Genomic DNA, 22723 nt, shown 5'->3' with positions numbered 1-22723 from the left:
CTGAACAGAGGGCAGTTACTGGAAGATAACATCAAAGAACAGCAGCAAGAGGCTGGTGTGTCCTGGGAAGCCTGGCACTACTTCATTTTTGTCGGCCATAATGCATTTTCCAAAGCCAGTTTTAGCTGGAAAACCATCAGACTCTTCTCTCCTTAAGCATGGTGAGCTGCTCCCTTCTGCTCACTGACTGCTGCAGCTCTCTGGGGTGCCTGTGGGTGAGTGACAGCCAGCCTAGTTCTGGTGGCCATTTAAAACACACCTGCCTGTCTTGGGAGTCCAGCTACCATCCCCTAGTCTGCCCCTATAATTTAATTAGGAACTGCCTGTGCTAGTGAGTAACTGTTTAAAATGAGGCTCAGAGAATTCTTATTGATCATACCTTGGCATGCTTCTTCTTTAAGGCATTCAGCTCTTTCTGCTGCTTCTTTAAATGCTTTATATAAGCCTGAAAAAAAGAGAAGCTGGGTCAATTCTTCTGGGGCCATATTGAATTTAACCAGGTAAAATCCTGGCTACTTAAACCAAAACATTAGGAGCACCTCCTGAAAAGCTTGTGTCAATACTTACCTTCATTTGCTTCAGATCTTCTATCTTCACTTGAGGAATAAGGTCTATACCTGGGAAGGTATTGATACAGTTTATCTAAAACTTCATACATACTAGTATATGTCATATTCAAAATTTGAGTTTTACCACAGCAACCTACGTTTCACTTAACAATTAATTAATTAATGTTTTTTACTGCATGAAAAAAATAATCCCAGGTTAATGAGCTAGGGCTCTACATTACTACAAAACTGGGGCTAGGTGTGCTTCTCCTCAGCCTCAAACACAGGAGGGAAAATCACCTTGCAGCCTGTGGTGTAACAGAAATAAAATTTGCATTTTGCTTAATGCCAGGCTACGGGAAAAGGAGCAGAAGTGTGCTCCAAGACTAAAGGAGAGTTGAAAAATGAAGGAGAAACAGAAAACCAAAAGAAGTGAAAATTCTAATGAAATGTCAATCACACAAGACTAACAGTACTATGTAGAATGAAAGTGAAATTAATGAAAATGTTTTGGTCACTTGACTGCAATGCAAACAAAACCTGATCTCATTTAATATTTATGGTTTAATAAATGCTTTATGACATATTAAGGGCTTTTTAAAAACTACTAAGCACATCCTACATGTAAGTGTTAATAAAAATTCCAATACAATGCCATGAGAGTTGTAATTTTCAGGTTTTCCTGAGGTTTCACACAGAAATGTTGGCCAGGGTATAAATACACTGCAAACATATTTAGTTAACTGCTTTTAATAATGTCTATGGACTGTAAGATTTCCCTTGCCTTGAAAAGGACTTTCTGGCTTTTAAGGTGAATTTAACTGGAAAATGCTCAGACATTGTAAAAGGAAAAAAAAAATTGAGGGGGGAGGAGAGGTAGGCAATCTCCTTAGGGAATATGAATATTTTCTTTTTTAGGAGCATAAGACTGCTCAAGTATATGGTATCAACATTAGTCTAGTACATGAGACAGGAGCAGATGTAGGTACAGATAGAGGCTGAAGTTTTCAAAACCACAAGTGATCTGACTCTTACTGAAAATCTGAGACCAAAAACCCCCACATTCTCGTGCATTTCAAAGCCTTCCCCATTTTTCTACTCAAGTAATGTCTAACAGCAAGAAGAGTAGTAAATTTCAACAGTGGTAGAATTATTCAGATCCTAGTAAATCCCAGAGATAAAAAAACACCAAATAAGGATCATTACAAGGGATATAGAAATGAGCAGCTCTATTTCAACATGCAAGAATGGGGATGAGAACTGCAGTCAGGACAGTGTTTAAGCATTGAGACCTCAGGCCTGCGTCAGGCTGCTGGGTTTCTAAGCAGGCTTCCTCAGGATTTTATTTTAAAGCATTTACTGCACAGAACCACTACAGCTGTCCAGGTCTGGCTCTGTGGCCAGCAGGAATCTGTAGTCACCCCAGCAAATTTCACACTTGATTAATGCACACCAACACTTGTGCACCCTGGTCATGGCAAATGAAATGTGAAAACCCCTCACTGCAGGAAGTGCCCTGGGGGTCACACCAGGGAAGGGAAGAATCCCATTTGACTGCATAAAATGACTTTGTAGAGTGAATGGTGAAGAGTTAGGAAAAAATATTTATTCACTTATAAATGAGCACATCTAAATTTTTTTTTCCAATAAACATGCCATTTCCATAATCACTATTCAGAGTAAAACCACACTGTGAAAACATTTCTAATTGTTGGGAAATCTCTACAGAATCCAGTGAATTCTAAATACCTTTAATTACTTAACTCTGCAACCCTGCCAAGGGATTTGCGAGGGGAGAAAAAAAGCAGAAGAGTTTCTGTGGACTCTGCCAGATAATAGTCACTCCTGTTGGCCCTCCTCCAGGAATCCTTACTAGCAAACTATTCCCAGAGCCACGCAGGTTATGTGTACAGCACACCCAGAAAATAAACCCCAGCTGTACCCCAGAGGAGTGCAGCTACACTGAGAGGGCACTTTGTGAAATAAAGCTGCACTGCCTTTACACAGGCAGCTCAGCACACAGTGCATCATTTGCAGGGAGCCAGACACCTGCCAGCAGCAAGGTGCTGAGCTGAGTGCAGCCCCAGGGTGCAGCCTCCCTGCTGAGTGCTGCTGAGGCTCTGAGCCCCCAGGGCACAGGCAGGGGCTGGTACCTTTCTTGGCCTCGGTGCCGGAGCCGAAGCCCGCCGTGGTGCTGGGCCGGAGCTCAGAGCTGCTCTGAGGAGTCACGTTGGCTTTGGGGTTGTTGGCCTTCCCTTTCCTGTCGTTCTTGGAGGTGTCATTTGGTACATCGGCTATGTCACTCTGAAAGAAACATCAGGACACACTGATCGCTCTTTGGCCTGTAGTGGAAAAAGCTGGGAACGTTTCTGAGTGGCTTACTGTAAACATAATGAAATTGCAACATATTTTCAAACAACACCACGGAAAAGCATTTGTAACCTATTCCAAGTAGCTACTTACTAAAATACAACTTGGTCCCCATCTATTAAAATCTCTCCTCCTAAAGGAGGCATTAATGTGATCCATGAAAAGCCAGTGAGTATTTCAGTAATTGACATAAGCCAGACAAAGAAGCTTATATTTGAAAATGAGAAGTGATAAGGTGCCTTGATTGGAGAAGGCCTAGTTCACTTTGAATAAAGAACATAGCACGGACAGAAGTGGGTTGTGTTTCTCATTGAGTCTACTTACAGTTTCAATGCCCATAGCTCTCATTTGGTCTGCTCTCTTTTCTGTGATAGACAAAAATTTCTTTGGATCTGATAAAGCATCCACGATATCTGTAAGGAAAAAAAAAAATTGTGAGCTTTGGAGGCATCTGGAAATGAGTATTTTTCAAAAGCTTTATTCTCTCCCTGTTATTATGAGACATGGCTTGCAACAGGAGTCCAGCTTTCTGTAGTGAATTTGGGAGGGCTGGAAGTGCTTATTCCCACAGCACCTGGAACATGGAACAGCTCTTCATGCACCAAGGTGTGGTTTTAATCCAGGAACCTTATTTAGAAAAACCCAGTGACTCTGTCAGACTGCTCTAACTTCCTCCCAGTTACTGACTGTAGAATGGGGGATCAGGATGGGATCTCCTGAGCCACAAAGCACTGACTCTGTCCCTTGGCTGAGGGCTGCTGACTGACTCGGGACTGCAGGGGATTGCAGGAAATGCCATTGTATTTCCTAGCTAAAGAACAGTTTCAGGTGGATTAAAGCAATCTATTCTCAGGTCAATCTATTCTCAGCAGCCTTTGGGATATTCCATGCCTGGGACATGGCAGGCTGTGAGATGGCTTTTCTAGGCATGACCAGCATCTGAATCTTGCATGTGGCAGAGTACCACCAGTGGCACCACAGCCCTGGCTACCACACACACCACTGAATCTGATTTCCAGCGCAGTGATAAATGTGCGAGCACAGCTCCACAGCCTGACAAAGTCCCAGGAATTTTTGACCTGCATTTCAAATAATCTCTTCCTGCGCTGAACTCCACAAAAAGGAAGTGAAAATATCCAACCCATCAAGAGGTTTGGCAAGAACCTGTTGTTCAAAGTAGGGGCTGGGCTGTATCAACTCCCTCCCAAGCTGAGCTGTTCTGTGGAATGCTCCTCTGAAGCCACAGCTCAGACAGGCCTCCCACTCCCACAGAAGTTGCATTAAACACTCAGCACTGCCCTTGAGATCTGTTTGTCCACACGAACAGGTCATCTCCAGCAACTGCTGTGACCCACTGATGTCTCCTGAAACTCCTTTCACACAGACAAAAGCCATGTAGGATTTATTTTTAGCCATGGCAATGGCTCGTGGCTGAGCACTGAGTTTTCCTCTCCCTAACCCATTAAGGATGTCCTTTTGTCCTTGTCAGCGCAGACCCAGGGCTACCCTGGCAGCACCGTGCTGGAAACGTCTCAGTTTCACTGGGAAGCTGGAGGCAGGAGCTGCCAGGTGAGGGTGCCGAGGTGTTTGGGAGAGCAGCCCCTCTGTGGGCTGTGCCAGGAGCCACAGCAGCACATCCCCAGGCCCAGCCCCGTCCTCTGCTGTGTCCCCTCTCCCAGGGAGGTGAGCAGCACCCTGGGGAAGAGCTGCAATCAAACCCACAGCTCTGAGAGTCACTGCAAGAGTGCACTGCAGAGGGCACCCAGCACCAACCTGACAGACAGGCTTACTCACTGCAGAGCTCCAGAACAGAAATTTGGAGAGTGCTGCTCATTTGCATCAGTTTGGGCCATTATTGTGGTTTTATTGGGAACAGAGGGGCTGATGCAAATAAACCACAAGAAACTGCAAAGCTATAAAATAAAAAAGGAAAGCACATCTTTGAAAGCCTACAATGCATCACCTTTTCTAGTTATTACTCAGGGCACATTTTAAATCTTACTAATACAGGTTAAAAAGACAAAAAAGAAAGAAAAAAGCAAGTAGGCAGCTACTGACTTGAGCTCTACCTTCCTACAGGTTTGCTAAAACAACCATGGAGATCCCAATGATGGCTCATAAAACAATGAGAAGTTCACTGCAGAAGATAAGAAATTACAAACCCCATGCCAGCAGAATACCAATGATTCCACCTGGGTGTCAGAAGTTATTGCCAGGCGCTCGCCACGCTGCCGCTCTGTATCAAGGAGGGAAATGGCACACCCAGCCCATCTGGGGAGGGAGAGCAGAGCCAGGAGGGAGCTCATTCAGCTGCTGCTCATATGGAGGCTGCTCCTGCCACGCTGACAGCAAACTGCAACACCAGCCCTCCCTTCCAGCAGCATTTCAGTGTAACAACACCGCTACTGAGGGGCAGCAACGCCTTCCCACCTCTCCAAATAAACCACCCACAGCACCGCTGACACTGTAGCACACAATTTGCAAACTCTAAACTGGTGTTCAAATTCCCTTTGGAAAAGAAGCCTTTCACTTCTGCAAGTGCAGAATGCAGTTTAAAAAATAAACTAACTATTTTCTCCTTGTGGTTCCAGCACACTCAGCGGCTCAAGCCGCATGGAACTCAGGGCTAAGTTTAAGTTCTATTCTTAGGAAAAGTCTGGTGCCACAGAACATCAATCCCAAATCAGAAGCACGTCCTTAGCTGAGAAAATATTTCAACTGAGTCATTTGCTGCCGAGAGCTTCAGTTCAGGTAAGAATTAAAGGGCACACTTAAACATATCTCTTAGACTGATGGGTCAATTACCCTTGAGAGCCTCAAGTTTGGGCAGAAGCTCACACTCCTCTGGAGACAAAGGCCCTGCAGTTCAATACTGGCGTGACACGTGCTGCACAATGGCATGGTGGTGCTCCAGGGCTGACTTGCCAGAAACAGGATTCCACACATGAACAACACAAATGCTCCTGTAACACCTTTTTCCCATGAAATGTTGCTACTGAAGCGCCAGCCTGTTAATTTTTTTAAGCCTGGATAAGCACCAGCAAACACAGACCTGAAGACAGGTCAGGTCAACCTTCCCTTCCTCCAGTTTCTGCTGTGGAAACCACACTCGGAGAAGTGCAGCCATTCTTTACATGGCAGCAGCTTTGAGACAGCTTTGGTGAAGAGAAAAACATTGGTTTGATCAATATCTTTCATCAGTAACCCCTGAGGTAATTGCTGCAGAGTCAGAGCTCCAGCATTTTGTGCAATTCCTAGTTCAGAGTTTTAAATGGTTTATGCACTGTCCAGTGCACAAGCAAATTTCATCTGGGGTGCAGAAGGCCTTTCTGTCAGGGGGAACTCAAGCATTACACAGGTTTTAGTGGTGCAGTGATTATTCTCAGCTCTTTGCTCCCACACACACGTGGCAATTTGCCACTGCCCAGTGTAAGTGACCACAGCTCTGCCAACCTGACCATGGAAATGCTCACATGAAAATAACTTCCCCAAGAACCCACAAACAATTGAACCACGCTAAAGACATGTAAAATGGGAGAGAAAAATACAGAGAGGTTCTGGATGCTGAATTATTTCACTGACCTTCTACAAAAACACGCCCATTTTCCCAAGAATAGAGAATTGGTTTTGTTTGAAAGAAACTATGTTTCTGCATGTAATTTTTTATACTTATAGGCCAATGAATATAAATAAAGTACATCCTAACCTTACAGATATTTATGTCAGACAATATGTAATAAAATAAAAGACTGTAAATTGTCAGCAGAGAAAATCAAATGGAGCTAAGTAGTTGTGGCTTATTTTCCACATTATTTTCTCATTTTAGTACACTAATGCTTTTATCATCAACAGAGGCAGGCACTTGGTCAAAAAGCAGATTTCTCCCCTCAATATGCAGAGATCCCAAGGAGTTACAGAAAGTTAGGAACAGTGACTCTCCCCATCCTCCAGCACTGCACGTGTGCTCCTGGCAGGCACAGTGCCCCCGGAGCACTTCAGGACTTGCACACCAACACTCAAGAGCCACAGCACAGCGAGCCAAAGTCCGACCTCACCTCCAAACCCATCAGGCACGTAGGTTTTGAGCACAATGTTGCAGAAAACCGTGGGAAGAGAAAGGGGCTTGTTGCCCTCGTTGCGCAGGGAAATGTGTCTGTAACCCGCCTGCAGCCCATCCAGAGGCAGGATCCTCTGGCCAATCAGCTTGTTGTTGTCATCGTACACTGCTATTCTCAGGACAGCAAGGTCAGGCAGGATAACCTGGAAAGCCACAGAGCACAGACATGTCAGGGCACCGACAGAGACAGAGCAGCTCCCTCCCCGCCTCCCGCGCGTGAACTCGCTGCCAGAAACTACCAGCACTGCAAGACCCCAGGCTTCAAAATGAAATCTTTCCTAGAAAAGCATTTTTCACCCTAAATAATGGGTAGGTTTCAGGTTATGTAAATCCTGCAGCTCACAGTTACAGCAGCTAAATATTCTGTGTGTTTATTTCTCATGACTGAAGGCTGGTGGCAGTGATAAGAAGGCAGGTAAATACTGCATGGGAAATGACAGATACAGCAGCAATCAAAGGGCAGGTAGTGCTGGATCAGGAGGAATTATGACAGAGAGATGGGATTTGGGATGCATCCAAAAGGGCAAGGAGAGTGCAAGCACGGGCTGCTGGGCACGTCTGAGCTGCTGCAGTGTGTGCTGCCAGCAGAGGTGGCTGTGCTGCACTCAGGACACCGGGGTCAAGGCATGCCCGGGGCAGGGATGCTGCAGCCTCCTGCCCCTGCCCAGCTGGGCTGGCAGGACAGGAACAGAGATCCCCTGCCCTCCCTGCAGCAGAGGGGCTGCCTCTGTGCATGCAGCACCGAGCAGGAGGCAGAGCAGCAGAGGGCAGCTCCTCTGCCAGCCCCCCAGCCACACTCTGGGAAAGATCTCCCTCCTTCCTTGCCTGGGGCTGCTCACCAAGGCCCGTGGGACACAAGGGAAGGGCTCAGGGAGCTGTGTCTGCCTGCTCCCTTACACCCTGGGGAGCACAAAGGAAAGGCTGCTTTTGGTCTCTGAACCCATGGGAGCGGCTCATGGATGTCCTGCTCTACTCAGCTACAGCTCTGCACTCCCAGCACAGGCCACCAGCAGCAGCTACTCCCTCCTCCCCTCACACAACAGAGGGACAACACAGAACCCAGCTCAGAGCGACTGAAACTTTATTGTAACTAAAATAAAAATGAGAAAACGTGACAGGAGAACAATCAAACACAGTACCTCAGAACAACTGTGTAGGGTTAAGCATCAGCCTGAGGAGAACACTGCAACCCAAGCAGGGCAGGTAAGATCTCCCCCCTACAGGGCACAGATCAGCACATCTGTCATTACACGATGGTCTTTGACACAGATTTGCCAGGGTGGGGACTGAGTTTCTTGTTCCCTCTGCATTAATTTGTTCTGTGGTATCCTGCTAGGCACTTCCAGCCTCTCATGATGTTTTAGCACCCTGCACCCCGTGCCTTCAGCATCTCCAGCTGGAGGAATCCCTCCTGCTGTGTCCGGCCACTCACCTGCTGCATCTCCAGTGGATGCTGATTACATTGCTAAGCTCTGATAAGGGCCTGAGGTGAAGAAAAATATTCTCTTGGCTGACCTATGAGTTCAAGAGAGCGTGTGACCACGGGATTGCTCACTGGAGAGCAGCAATGAGAAATACTGGCCTCAGCCTCTGTACCCATATCCCAACACACAGGCTGCACTGGAATTTCTGGCCCTCTTGATGTAAGAAATCGGACAGCAGCAGATGCTGGTCACATGGCCAGCAAGCCATGGGCAGCCACATTTCTTGTACATAAGCATCCTCCCTGTGCTCCTCACACACAGAAAAGCACCCAAAGTCACATTCCTTCCAGAATATGAGTTCAGAAAAAACTCTTGCATCAACTAAATTTCTCTTAAAAGCCGGCTATGCTGTTAGGAAAGCAGATTAAGTGTGTAATATACCCAAGTGTGAAGAGTTATCACCACTCAGCAAAAAGTCTGACATTTGGACTAGAAGTCTGAACTTTGGAATAAAAGAGCAACAATTCTGCATGACAACAAAACAGGTGTAAGCAAAACAGATGTTATCCAAGACAGCACTGTGACACATGTAGTCTGGATGAAACTCCAGACAACAGAAGAAAAATAAAATAAATAAATAAATAAATATATATGAGTATCATATATATATAAAGACTGAGAGATAAAAACTGAACACAGACAAATGGTCTCTCTCTTTAAATCCCCCATGCCAAGAAAAAAAAGGGTTGTTTTTCTTTTTCAGTATTGGAAAAAATAAAAAAAATAAAGAAGAAGGTACATGATGCACATGGACTACTGGAGGAGGGAGCTGGCAACACGCCTGAGGAACACAGCCCCCTTCCAACTTTTCCATGTAATGACATTGACCTTAGCTTTGGATGCAGCATCTCACCTGCCCTCTGGGCTGAAGGAACAGTGCAAGATAGCAGCCACTGCCAGGGCAGGGAAGAAGGAATCTCCAGGGAATGATGGTGTCCACCAGCGGGGCTCACTCTGAGCAGACTGCATACCTTGAACACAGGCATGGTCACAGAGGAGGCGGCTACCTCCAAGTGGGAGGAGGAAGCAAAGGGGAGGAAAAAGCCAAATGGAAACAAAAACAACAACAAAAAAAAAAAATCATGTGAAAGCTACAGAGGTTATCCGTTAGAAAAGTAAAACCAAAGCAAAACCAGAAAGAAAACAGAACCAAAACAAGGCAAAACCAAGCAGGCTCCTGAAAGCTGCCTCCAGCTTTCCGTGTTCACAGCAGCAAGCAGGGCACACGGGGCCAGGCCGGGCTCTGCACAGATGCCACCCTACCTTCCTGAAGACAAAGGACTCCTCGTTGTACACGGGGTTCAGGCCGTTGTTCATCACCATGCGCGTGCGGAACTCCTTGCGGATGGTGTCCGTGGGCAGCCCGTACATGTCCACCTCCACGTAGGTGCCAATCTTCTTGTCTGACAAGAACTGCCCAGAGATCACCTGCAACACAGTGAGCAGGGACAGGGGAAACAGTGGTCATTTCTCACTGACATTGCTCTGAGAAACGGTGCACGGCCGACAGCTGCGTTCAGCTCCTCGCGTGCAAACAGCGCACTGCAAACTGCACCTCCCTGTGAGCCCCTGTGATCAGACAGGGAAATACAGCCTCCATCTGAAATGGTGCTACCAGCAGTGCCTCACAGATGCATGCCTCACAGTGTTTCATGTCTGAAACACTGAATGGAACAACCAGAGCTGCCACTGCTATTCCACAACTTCTAACGCTCTGCTCAGAAGCACTTTCTACAGTGATACACCTTGAACACAAGAGGTGAAAGGAAACTACTGCTCTGCTTTCACTCAGGTGAAGGTTTGAAACTAATCACGTGTCAGTCTGACTCCATATTATGTGTCTGCAAAGTGCAGGATGCTTAAAAAGCGAAAAACCAAAACCCCACAGGATTCCTCAGTATTGTTAGAGATACGAAGATTTGTTGTCATTTCACCCCAAGATTAATCTAGCCACAGCAGGGGATTACTCCAGGGAAAATTTTTATTTCACCAGAATGATCTATTACTTAAAAATACAGCTAATGTTTTCATGACTACAATCAAGGAGGGAAGAAAAAGACTGAAACATGATTTCACAGAACTAAGCTCATTCCAAATCCTGTTGTTTCCATGACCTAACATCCTTCTGGGGAACACTGGCTAACAGAGGTGAAAAGTTTTGTGGCTGAGGGGCATCATTGCTGGCTTTTGCTCCATTCCACTCCTTAATTACAAAATTTGCACGGAATTTTATACTAGTTTTAGTCACAAAAGGAAAATGCATGACCTAGGAACCATGTGATCCCACTTCCTTTTGGGAGGGGCTGTGCTTTGATTACCATTTAAGAGAAACAACATTAATAAAACATGCTTATTCTTCTAGAGGTGCAAATGGAGCTAGTTGAACAGCTGGAATGTATGAGGAATGCCTGGCCAGCAAGGGTGTGAAATTCAAATGCAGCCCATGGGAAATGCTAAATGAAAGCTCCTCCCAGAATGGGGTACCTGAGCATGCCTTAGAACTGCAGCAGGAGTTTTATCGACTTTGTTACTCACAGATAACTCCAGACCAAGGGCCTGCCTCACACCAACCATTTCTCTCCATTCATTTTGGAGATACCCTGTCCCTGTGTGTCAGACTCCTCCCTGCTCTGTGGGGACAGGTGATGCTGTGCAATTCACACTGTGCATGGGAAGGAACTCCACTCCTTTATCTGTTTGTGTGCATTTCAAACAGACCATTATGTCAGAACAGCACAATGTGCAGTGACACATCATTTCCAATTCTATCATGCTCCACTCAGATCAAGGAAACAGCAATATTAAAAAAGGAAACAATGTGCTGAAATCTGCCCAGTCCAAGCACACTGAGTGCATATATCCTATTTCTGCTGATTCTGAATGTGCTTTTGGGTGTGAGGGCAGCTGTCTCTGCTGCTTTACCTGCACAGAGCACGTTGCAGCAATGACACCATCTACAGGAGTTTCAGAGAACGGGTCGAACGTCCTGTCTGGTCGTCGCATGAAATCTGGCTTTAGGAGGTACCTTAGGGCAAGGGGAAAAAGAGAAAATTATCCTTGACTGGAAATTAAAATGGTGCTAGATGCACATGAAATGGGTGATCTCCCTTTAAACAATGAGCTCTCCTAGGCAGTGTGAAATACAGATTCATCCTGAAAGTGTGAGGAAGTAAAAGAAAGTATTACAGTTGTTTGGAACACATTACAGTTGTTAGATAAACACTAATTTTCATTTTGAATTACCAGCTACTGAGAGATGGGATCAATCTGGGATTTTAAGATAAAAATAAATGTAATATAATCAAGGACATTTCAAAACAACTGAATAATACAGTTTAAAAATACAGGGAGTCACCATGTAATCAAACACAGATGCTCTCATTTGTTTTAATTCTTTAACACTTTGGAAGAGCACAGAGGGATTTTTCAATTTTATTTTTCCAGATGAAGCAGTTCCTTACCGCTCAAGACTCACACACTAAATTTCAGCTTGAAGCTGATTGTTTCATTGTGGTTATGAAACCTTGGGGGAAACAACTGATAATGTCAGTGCTGACAGATTGTTAATTATAGCAGCATGAAAGGTACCACCACAATAACGCTCACAATGCCTCCCTGAGGACCTCACACTGCATCAACATATCAATGAAGCCAATTTGTGCTCTGGTGCACCAAAACCCAAGGATTCTGCCACCAAAATGAAACAGTAGTTGATCACTGCAGAAAGGCTGCACATTACAGACATTCTCCTCCACTGCTGGAAGAAAATGTGCAACTGGAAAAACTTTGCTAATTCTGCAACCCTGGCAGACAAAGCTGCTAGAAGATGAATTTTTACCCACCCTTAGTCTCTCCAATGAATCACTGGTACACAATATGATAAAGGCCTAGACAGAATTCAGGGATTAAAAAATGCTAGAAAAATTCCAGTGGAAAGAATGCCAGTGTTTTCATCTTAATAACACTGCTTCTGTTTGGAAGTAAAATTATTCTTTTTTCTTCCATTAAAAATGTTTTTCTTCCCTTAGAAAAGTAATTTCTTAATATTTGGTTAATTTAAAGCAGGGTGGGAGAGAAGGGAACTAACTCTCCTTAGCCTCTGTTTTCAGCCTGCTGCAATAAAGAATGCTGAAATGACCTTGTTTGATCAGCATGAAAGCTGCAAATCTGAGAAAAGAGGAGTACAGGCAGAAGGAAATGCTCAGTTTTTCATTTCCCTTCTGTGACTGAAACACCACCCCATTTACAATGCATATCAAAACATCACCATGCACTGCCACTACGTTATTATCAAAGCACTGATGTAAGAATCCAGGAATTTAGTTGATAATTTTGCCTATCCTTCAGAGAATTTGGCAAAAGGACTCTTTTACTAAGCTGGTGGGTCCAGCAAGAAAGGAACCAAACTCTGCCATAAGAAAGCTTAGGTTTTCTTCTATTCTTGTGGTTTTGACTGAAATCACAGAGAGTGCACCTTTGTCAAAGCCAAGAGCTCTCCTGGAGTGCTCACAGCTGCAGTAAAGGCATGGGATGGCCAAGCACTGTGTGCCACTTCTGCAAATGAGCAATTTCACCAAGCTCCATCTAGCCAGACTTTCTTTCTGAGTAAGATCTGCAGCAGTAAAAGAGTAGCTCCTTCCCAGGAAGAGTTTGCAGATTCTGATGTGCTTCTGGACTGTCATTTCCTGCGATTCATTAAACTTCTCCTTTTCTCCTGCTGCTAATGACCGGTCTAGCCAATTAAGGCCTATGCTCAACATTTGAGAAAAATCTATCAGCATCCCTTGAACATCCTTTGTCATGCAAAAATCATGAGCAAGAACTTAGATGAAACACTTCATGACTCTCTGTGAAATCTCTGCTCCAATTAAGAGTGCACAAATTAAAAATATGTTCCCTATGTATTCAGATTCCACTTGTCCAAGTAAATTTGGTAATTCTGTGAACCGTGCAATGAATCTCCATTCTGAGGCACATCTTCAAAGAAGGGCTGAGAACAGAAGGTGGAGATGGATTTGAACAACTGTGTAAAGTATTCATGATCTTCATAATATGAACACAATGCCTCTTGGATCTCATTTAAAAACTGGGCATAATTAAAAGCATATTCATTAGAATACCTCCTTTTGGGGGATAATTCTCCCTGAACTCTGCTGATTTCTATTCCTCACCTAGCATCCCATTTTCCTTCTGTAACACATCATTAATAGTGACAAAATCTTATTAAAACCTTAGTAAAGAACCCTGATGCACAGTGACAACAGTTTAAATCACAACACTCACCCGCACGATCCATTGTACTCAAACTTTCCTTGATTCAACTGCATTGCTAAATCTGCCAAGAGAGAGAATTTACTCATTTTCCTGCTGAATAACACAGATCATGAACTAGATCAGAAAATAAGACTGGTTTTCCAGAACAGTCAGTTTAAATAAAAATGCATATAACCCCCACAAAGAAATATCTAAGAAATAATAGGAAGCAACAGGAAAAGTTCCTGTTTTCTCACAGGAGTGAGAAAGCATACCAAGCATGCTGAAGTCCATGCTGTGCTTAGGAAACAGTGTTTCCCTGAATTCAAACACTTGGCTGTCAGGGAAGTAACAACTGTGGACATACCCAGTGCCTGGGATGGGATTCATCACCTAACCTTTGTATCTACAGTGCAGACTGGGATCCACATTTCGGCAGATCACTTTGAATAACAGAGGGATGCAGGAGCTTTAACAGTGCAAATAACCTCAGAATAACAAATATTCTAGAGGAGGCATCCTTGAAGAATGCGTTCCATCGCAATGACAACCGCCTCTGGAGAAGCTGCCTGCAGCCTGATGTCTCTAAGAAGGTGAGGTGCATGTCCCACTGGTTTTCTGTGGACTTTGTTGAATAAATTACCACACCAAGAAACTACAAAGATCACAGCAGCATTGCTTAGTTTCAACATTTGAAAGCATGGGAGTTTTAGTGAGTGCACTGTTACAGCACTTGTAGGGGAAGACATATCATGAACATGTAACAACCTCCCTCTCATCCAACCCTCTCCAGAACTCTGTAAAGAATGAAATGTTTTCCTGCAGCTTTCTACTTACATGAGAATACAATCTCTGGTTTAGCAACAAAACAGGTATTTCTCTTGCCCAACTGACTGTACCTTCAAAGGGAACAAAACCTGCTCTGTTGGTGCTCCGATATACAAAATACAAGACTGTTCTATGCCCATACCAGTTATTACTGGAGTCACTGGGCAGCTGTAACTGTTATCTGCTCAATCATCTTCATCTTGACAGCACAGCTGGATCACAGGAGAGAGCACAGGAAAGTTGCTCACTTCCACTTAGACAACTGCTACTCTCAATGTGCAATTTAAAGGGGTTGGGAATGATGTACAGTGGGCAGAGAAAGTGCTGGGAGCAGAGTGAGGCTTGTATTTCTGCTCCAGCCTCCCTGGCATGCCCAGTGGAGTGCTCTACAAGCAGCAGATTCCAGTGTATCCCTTCTCCTGCTTACTCAGCTGGTGAGCCTGGGGCACAGCTTTGTAGGACAGAACTCAGGGGATGACCAGGAGGAGTGTCTGCAGTACCAAAGACAGTGCTCAGCAAGGGGCAAGTGAGCACACAAGTACTGCCACAGCCAGAAAAAGGCAATGGGACATGGGTCTGCTATATATCTGATGAAGACATTCCTAGATGAATTAAAAAACCCCATCAAAACAACAGAAAGCCTGCCCTGCTATACTCACACCTCACTGAACAGGAACAGTACATCTCCTCTCAGATCACCCTGTGGAGAGGCATTTCCATTCCCTGGCATCATTCTCTCAGCTGGGATCTCAGACCTGAGCACGTGACTGCTAACACTTCCCAACAACTGGTCTAGAAATGCATTTGTCACACAGTCATTACTTTTTACCATCTTAATCAGTGCACTCCATCTTTCCTTTGCAGACGTGCACCCAACTGTGCCAGAGCTGCGTTTTGTGAAAGCACTGATTTCCCTGTAATTAACACTTTTTATTAATAAAAGCCATTGCTGTGGGAAGATGCAGTACTCCATTATTTTTCCATAAAAGAGGACTGAATTTTCCTTCTGTGCACGGCTGTTTTTATTGCTCCTTGTCTTACGCTCCCGTGCTCCCACCCCGCTGGATTATTCAGCCATATGTCTGTTTCCTGCAGAAACGCCAGCAGCAAATCCACGGCATCTGTCTGACAGTCACTGCCCAGGCCATTCTTTGGGAGTGAGGGTCACTGCTCGTGGCTGCCTACCTGGGGTCTGATAGTTCAGTGAGACCATCTGGCAGCCAGCGTTCCAGAAAATCTGAGGCATGTAATTACTGGAGTCCACACGGCCCCCCTTGGGGTAAATCCGACTCATCTGCCGCTTGTTGTAGCTGGAGAATTCATCAAGGAGATCAAACTAAACATCACAGAGATGCACAGGCGTGGCCTAGGACCTCCAGCATTTCAACAGCAAAACACTCCTCTTCTGTCACTCTCACTATTTCTGCTTTGTTGGGTACTTCCCCTTTCCCTCTGCAGACACGCAGCAGTAAATGTAGAAAGGGGCACTGCTTTATTTTAGCACTGGTAGGAAAGGGGGATTAGGAGGTGAAAGGATACTTCCCAAATTCAGTGGCATGAGTCTTCCCATCTCACTATCAAATCTCACTACCTCTCCTTGCATGAGGTAGGAGAAATGCCCCTTTTCCTTTGTAGACATGCCACACTAAATTTACAAAGGTGCCCTGGTTTGGTTTAGGACAGGGAGAAAAGGGGGCGGAGGAGGTGAAAGGATACTTCACAAACTCAATGGCATGAGTCTTCAAATAGCCCAGTCCCACAGACTCGTTGAAGGAGGACATGTTATGGTGAATATTACGTTCTAGAAAGAAAAGACAAGACATTTTGAAACACCTCTGTAATGACGAATCACCACTCAAAATCATGCACTACAACAGCAGGACACAGCGGTTGTTGGTCTCTTTCCCCATTATCTATTACTCACAGAATCAAATTATAGTGATAAGAAATTTCATAGAATCAAATTACAGCGATGAGAAATTTCATAGTATTTCTGACTCGCTTCTCTGTTTCTCTCCTTGGGAAATCAACAACATTTTCCTTTTTTGTTTAGGACAACATTGTTATTCAGAGCCTGCACTGCGTGGTAGATAAGGCAAACCAACATGATAAATTGTCTGGTGTGCAGTATCAGCTCACTGCTGCCCACTGTGACAGCTGTGCTCACCTAACTGCAGAGAGAGATGGACTAAAAAAAAGCATTTCAGTTGGGAAGGCCCAGGGAATAGAACCGACCTCAACAGCTTCCTATTCTCCCAGTAACTGAGTGACTCCATGTGGATGACTAATGGAATAACATGCTAACTTCACTTATCCAAGGAAACAGCTCTACAAACATACTGATGATGGTCATTAAACTATAAAAGTCTTATGCCTTTATTTCTAAATTCAGAAAATGTAGAGATTAAAAAACTACCTAGGTTAAGCAAATACTTGTATTTCATTCAACCTTTTATGTTACCTTCTGCTACATCGAAACCTTGAAATTTTACAGGCTGAGCATAGTTGACCATTGTTGATAAATATGGATGTATATTGGTTGTGGCACCTACATATTTGTAAGATGCCATCCACGCTTGTTCATCTTCCACAGTTACTAAACCCTGGAAACACATTAAAAAGAACAATCACCATTTCTGTCTGCAAACACTGCTGCTGGGTTTTTCAAAGGTGGGACAAAATTATAGCCAAATCTGCAGAAGGTTAAAGACAGTGCAAATTAATACAAGAAAAGTGGAAGTTTAGTCTCACAAGTTTATTTTCTTGCTGATATAAGACTCTCAATGTTACAGGATGCATGCAAGAGGGCTGATGATAGAAAAGCTCCTAAGCAGTGGGTAAATATTACATGAAGTTAGTAGGATAACACTGGGATAAAAGAGAAATATTCCAACAGTCTGAACAATGCCAGGAGTTAACGATCCATCTTTGTCAAATAAATTCCAAAAAGTGTGATTTAATATGCACTTTCTGATCAAAACTGTGTGTACTTGGCACTCAGCAGAACTTCCTCACCATCAAAGCACAAATGGGATCCACTATTAATCTTTCCTAGCAGAAGCAAACAAAAATGTAGGAACCACAGCCTTCACTGGACAAAAAGATGTCACAAGACTGACAAGAGACACAGTACCAAGTTCATATTCTTATCCACTTCGACTGATAAAAACCTGAATCCATCACCTATGGACAAATATGCACTATATTTATAACTGAACTTAGAGTTTCTACAAGTATCTGATCTACTAGAAACCCACAGCAGGAGGCACTTCTTAATTGACTCTACCTGTCCAATATTTGCCTTTCCCTAAACCAGTTTGAAACACATTCTTTTCACTGAAATGAAAAAAGAAAAAAAAAATCGTTGTCAAGCTAAGCAATCTCCACAAATCCATCATTTGGTTGTTCTCCCACCAGAAATCTGCCTGTAGGCTGGCAGTGACTTTCTGCTGGGAAGTACAAAGTGTATTCAAACACTCAGACTGCAGCTCAGCGTTCCTCCCTCACCACTGACTCAGGACATAGCCAGGAAGAGGAAGCTGCACCAGGCCCTTTGTGGGCTTGGAGGAAAATGCAGCTCCCAGCACCTGCACTACTGCAGCTCATTTCCTGCCTGAGCCAGGAGAGTACAGGAAAAGCCAACCCACTTACCAGAATGACGGCACCTCTGCCTGCCAGGCAGGGCAGGCACCTCCCAAAGAATGAAACCCAGGTGAACTGGAACCATTTATGCCTTGCTGTGAGGTGATTACAGTCACAGGGAACACGATTTTGTGACTGCACAGAGTGCCTGAGTTAGTGGAATGAGTCCAGGTACACGTGGCTGTATGTGCATTTTTGACTGAATTAAACTGCCAGCTGCCCGTGAAATCAAACTGACACCACATTTTAATGCTGATCATCAGGGCTCAACCCAACTGCTTTTCAGAAATGTGCATATTGAGGTTTCACAGACCTGATCCCAAGATATGCCCACAGCACATCCCTGTGTTAGCAGAAAACAGGCTTTTTTTGTTTGTTTGTTTGTTTTGTTACTAGGTCAATAGCTGTTTATAGAGCTTAGGTCAAATTCAGGCCAAATTTACTCACTGAAACCAGTTCTTTTCAGTTCTCAACTTCTGAAAAGCCATTAACTCAGGAAGAACTGACCACCCATCTCCTAAAACCCAGGGATCTTGAAAGTGCCTGCTGCTGACTGCTCAGAACAGCTGATCTTATCTGACTGTCCTGGTCCATCCACACCTACAGGCAAAGGAGCCCAGGGAAAAGGAGCCCCAGGGATTGTGATGCCTCAGTGCCAGGCAATGGCAGCCTGCAGGTGCAGCTCTGTGACTGCATCAGTGATACTCTGGCTCAAGGACAGTGGACCAGCCATTGGTTTGATCTCATTCCCCTGCAGACCCCTATTTTTTACAGTAGGGATATACTCTGCACTGTTCACAACTTTCCAACTGTGAGTTAAGAAAGGGGCAAGGATGGAATGTTTCCTAAAGTCTGCAGAAACAAAGGAATGGATAGAGCAGCACAGGAGCCTCGTAGGGGATAGAGAAGACAAGGGGCAAAGTTGATCTCCATGTCATCTACACCTCCCCACCCCTCAAGAAGCAGAACTCACTTAGAAAACAACACAGACTGAAACAAAGTGTGGTTATGAACAGGAGCAGCTTGAATGAGACAAGAAGAGGAGAGTGGAAAGAGGTGGGAAGAGTCTTACAGAAGGGATTCCTGGGAGAAGATAAATGCAGAAGTTCCAAGGGAAAGCAAAAGGAAGAGAGAGGAAAACAAAGTGCAGTCAGGGTAAGGGCAGAGGGAAAAATCAAGCAGGGATGATACATCTCAGAGAACAGGTTCCCAGGGCATGAGATCAGATACTCCTAAGCAGGCAAAGGTCATGCACTCCTGTCTGTCCCCAGGTTTTCTGACAGCCCTGACCCCAGTACAAAAGCACAGCAGAAGAACCCCTAGAGGACAAAAGGAGGTAGAGTCACTGTCAAAAATAGGTGTGCTGAAAACTGAGCATAAAATTGTTAAACCACTGAGAATGCATGGTAAGTAATATGCATGTTATAAACAAAGCAATAAAATAAACTACATTACATCCTGTGTCACCTTTTTATTGTTTTCTTGCTCAGAATCTTCAACAGCCTGAGGGAAAAAAAATATATATACATTACCCAAAGAAAAATCAACAGGAAACACTCACAGTAAGGGGAAAAAGATCCTCAAAAAACTAATGCATTTAGCAAAAAATAAACCCCTTTTCACCTTCCTGCAAGGCATCTGTTCCATACACTTTCAAAAATTTGTATTCTATTCCAAATTTGGGTACACAAGATCTGAAACTCAGCCAGGGGAATAGGATGAAGGATGCCAGACAGTTAAACCAGAGCTATCACTAGATGCTGGGGACAGGAAGCTTCAGAGAAGAATGAAATAATAACACACCCAGATAAAGATACCACAATAAAGATCATCTGCTCTGGATGTGCAAACTGCCAGACTCTGAAGACTGAGGGTGAAGAGTGCTGTAAACTGGGCTTGAAATGTCCACATTGGAGAAGGCCTGCCCCAAGATGCTATTGGCAATGCAGCAGCCTGGTGCCTGCCTTCAATTAAAAGCCACCAGCACTGAGAATCTCAGACAAAAGCTGTCTTGGCACTGAGTGCAGAATAAAGATCAAGTCACTGATCAGCAAAGGAGCAGAGAAGTTACCCAAGGACACTGCTGAGGATGAGCCACTCATCGGGAAACAAACAAACAAAAATCCTCGAAAGAGTAACAACAACAACAAACCCCATCCAACCAAAACAGCCCAAGGAAAATCCAGGGTATTGGATTTCTAACTAAGGGACTCAGGAAATGCAAAGAAGTGAAATGATACTGCAGTGGGAGGATCCATAGAAGTGCTGAGGAAGCAAAGCTGATGACTGAAGAGCTGCCAGAGGCAGGTCTGATGGCTCTGGTACTGCTGCACACACACTGCTATTTGCACTCCTACACTTCTGTCTGCAGAAAGATCCAAAGGAAGCCAAGGAGGAGGGAAGAAGTGGCCAGAACACTGGAGTGGCAGAGGAACACGACCTGCTGAGGTCCCTCAGCCCTCCCACGTGGGCTCTGCTCTGTAGCAAGCAGCACTAATGCCTCCAGTGCCAGAGCAGCTTAGCTCTGAATTCCACTACCCTGGATCTAATTTCCATCAGTAATATTCAAGTGACTGATAACTGCATGGGAAGGTATGAGTGGAACACAGAGAACCTTCTCCTGTCTGCCAGCTGGCTGCCTGGCAGAGCCCCTGCCACAACCCCACTGGGAATTACTGCCCTGTTTTGCCTTGGTGCTGTAGGAGGAAGAGAGAACCCACCCTAAGGGTTAACCATGAAACATGCTGCAGGAGAACCCTGCAGGGAACACAGAGTGCAGCCCTGCCAAAATCCTCTGGGCAAGGAGGCCGATGTTCCACCTCTTACTGGGATTCTGCAGCTGGGATGCAAAGTGAAGCACCAGAGGCTGGAGCAGGGAGCTGTTTGCTGCCTTGAACTGGGATTTCTGACGAAATCCTCCACTGTACACTGCTCCCTACACACTGCTTGTGCTTCCTCAATGAGTGTGTATCCTACTGAACAAGGGGAGAGTGCTTTTGGCTACAAGGCTTTGTGTTCCCATGAACCTAAAGGTGAGTGGCACCTGTGAAGATCTCGTGCCAAGTGCTCTGATGTCTCCACAAAGCAGAGTGCCTGTTGCAGCAACCTCCATGGAAAGGTTTCATGACAATATAGATATGAAAGAAGCGACCCCACCTTTTTGACACTGATGGCAACAGCTTCTTTTTGACTGTAATCATCTACAGTAAGGTCACTTCCAAACTTGTACTCAGGATGAGCTTCCTCTTCCTGGTCAGCTGCACAGAAAACAAAAAGGATCAGTGCAAAAACCACAGCAGCTGCTCTTTTCTTTGCAAGGCATGAAACAAAAGACAGCTGAATGCACAGGTTTGGGTGTGGCATTTTTTAAAAACAGGAATAAAATCCAGGGTATTAGATTTCTAAGAGCTAGTTATTGTTTCCAAGCGCAGTAAATTACAGCTAAGGCCTGAGATGGTTAGTAAGAGAAATTTTATTTGCTGTATTTTTGAAGTAATCAGTATTTTGCCTAGAAAGGGTATAAAAAAAAAGCCAATAGCCTTGGGAAATAACAAGGCCTGGTGATAAAGTTCTTTAAATAAAGATCTAAGAAGATGCCAGTGGCCAGGCTTGAGTGCATTGTCAGGCTCCTTGTGTGCCCCCACTACAGGGAATTGTTCTCATCTGCTTTTAAGCTGATTTTCCATTAGAACCTTCAGCACTCAAAGCTAAAAAGTAACGAGGAAAAAAAAGTCAAATAACTGAGGAGCAGGTGGCAGGCTAAAGCTGGGACATTCACTGTGACACAGGGCACAGGCCTGGCTCCAGGCACTGGCAGGTGGGGTATGATTTACACCTTCTGAAGGTGCACATTTAAAACACACAGGGGGGATCACACCCCAATACATGTATTTTTATCTGCTGGCCACATCACTGTGTCAGAGCTGCACATTTACACTGAGGATAACCGGGGTTTGGCAAGAAAAATCCTTCCCCTCATTTTATCCTTCCACAGTATCATGCAGTAATCCTCTCTGATGCTGACCCAAGTGTTCAGCACAGTGACAATATGTGTTTTCCAAGCAAAGAGCACAACTTCTTAGGCTCTCTCTCCCAGACAGAATGAAAGCCTGATTTGGTTGGTGCTCTAACAAAACTTCTGACCAGTAAATAGAACATAAAATTGTCTGGGGTGAGGTGGCAAGGCTGGGGTCTGTACAGATGGCCCTGCACCGAGCCCAGAGCTGCTGCTGCTGCCACAGATCACAGGTAAAAGGGAAAGGAGCACCCAGGGATCTGCCACAGGCAAGGTCTGAGAGCCTTCTCCAGGAAATCCTCACCACTTTCTATTTCCTCTTCATTATCATCCTCCAGGATATTTACAGGAGCAGCAGTTTCCCCAGCCTCCATCATCTTCTTCAGAGCATCAAGCTGTTCTGTTCATGAAAAATGAAATTAAGTTAGTCATTGTAGCACAAAGAAATGCAAGAGAACCATCACAA

The 22723-nt window shown here is 44.7% G+C and overlaps 1 protein-coding gene across 7 annotated transcripts in view; it reads right to left on the bottom strand.

Annotated features, from left to right (window-relative positions):
- Positions 1-22723, bottom strand: part of PLCB4 (phospholipase C beta 4) — a 175399-nt gene that overhangs the window by 24228 nt on the left and 128448 nt on the right. For 4 of the 7 annotated variants that reach the window (XR_014616088.1, XM_084203734.1, XM_084203733.1 and 1 more), the window contains 14 exons: positions 22562-22657; positions 21399-21499; positions 19710-19745; positions 17050-17203; positions 16317-16401; positions 15786-15910; positions 13803-13854; positions 11442-11544; positions 9783-9947; positions 6974-7178; positions 3243-3331; positions 2702-2852; positions 568-617; positions 380-445 (listed from right to left, as the gene is read on the bottom strand). Coding sequence is in view for 6 of the 7 variants with exons in the window: in XM_084203734.1 (XP_084059860.1) it covers positions 380-445; positions 568-617; positions 2702-2852; positions 3243-3331; positions 6974-7178; positions 9783-9947; positions 11442-11544; positions 13803-13854; positions 15786-15910; positions 16317-16401; positions 17050-17203; positions 19710-19745; positions 21399-21499; positions 22562-22657 (1478 nt within the window). In the remaining variant the exon portion in view is untranslated. The remainder of the gene's footprint in view (positions 1-379; positions 446-567; positions 618-2701; positions 2853-3242; positions 3332-6973; positions 7179-9782; positions 9948-11441; positions 11545-13802; positions 13855-15785; positions 15911-16316; positions 16402-17049; positions 17204-19709; positions 19746-21398; positions 21500-22561; positions 22658-22723) is intronic. The other 3 variants (XM_084203736.1, XM_084203737.1, XM_084203738.1) reach the window with 3 other exon arrangements.

This window comes from Fringilla coelebs (assembly GCF_963513975.1).
Source record: "Fringilla coelebs genome assembly, chromosome: 3".
In the NCBI taxonomy this organism is placed as follows: Eukaryota; Metazoa; Chordata; class Aves; order Passeriformes; family Fringillidae; genus Fringilla; species Fringilla coelebs.
This window is presented reverse-complemented; position numbering and strand designations above follow the sequence as displayed.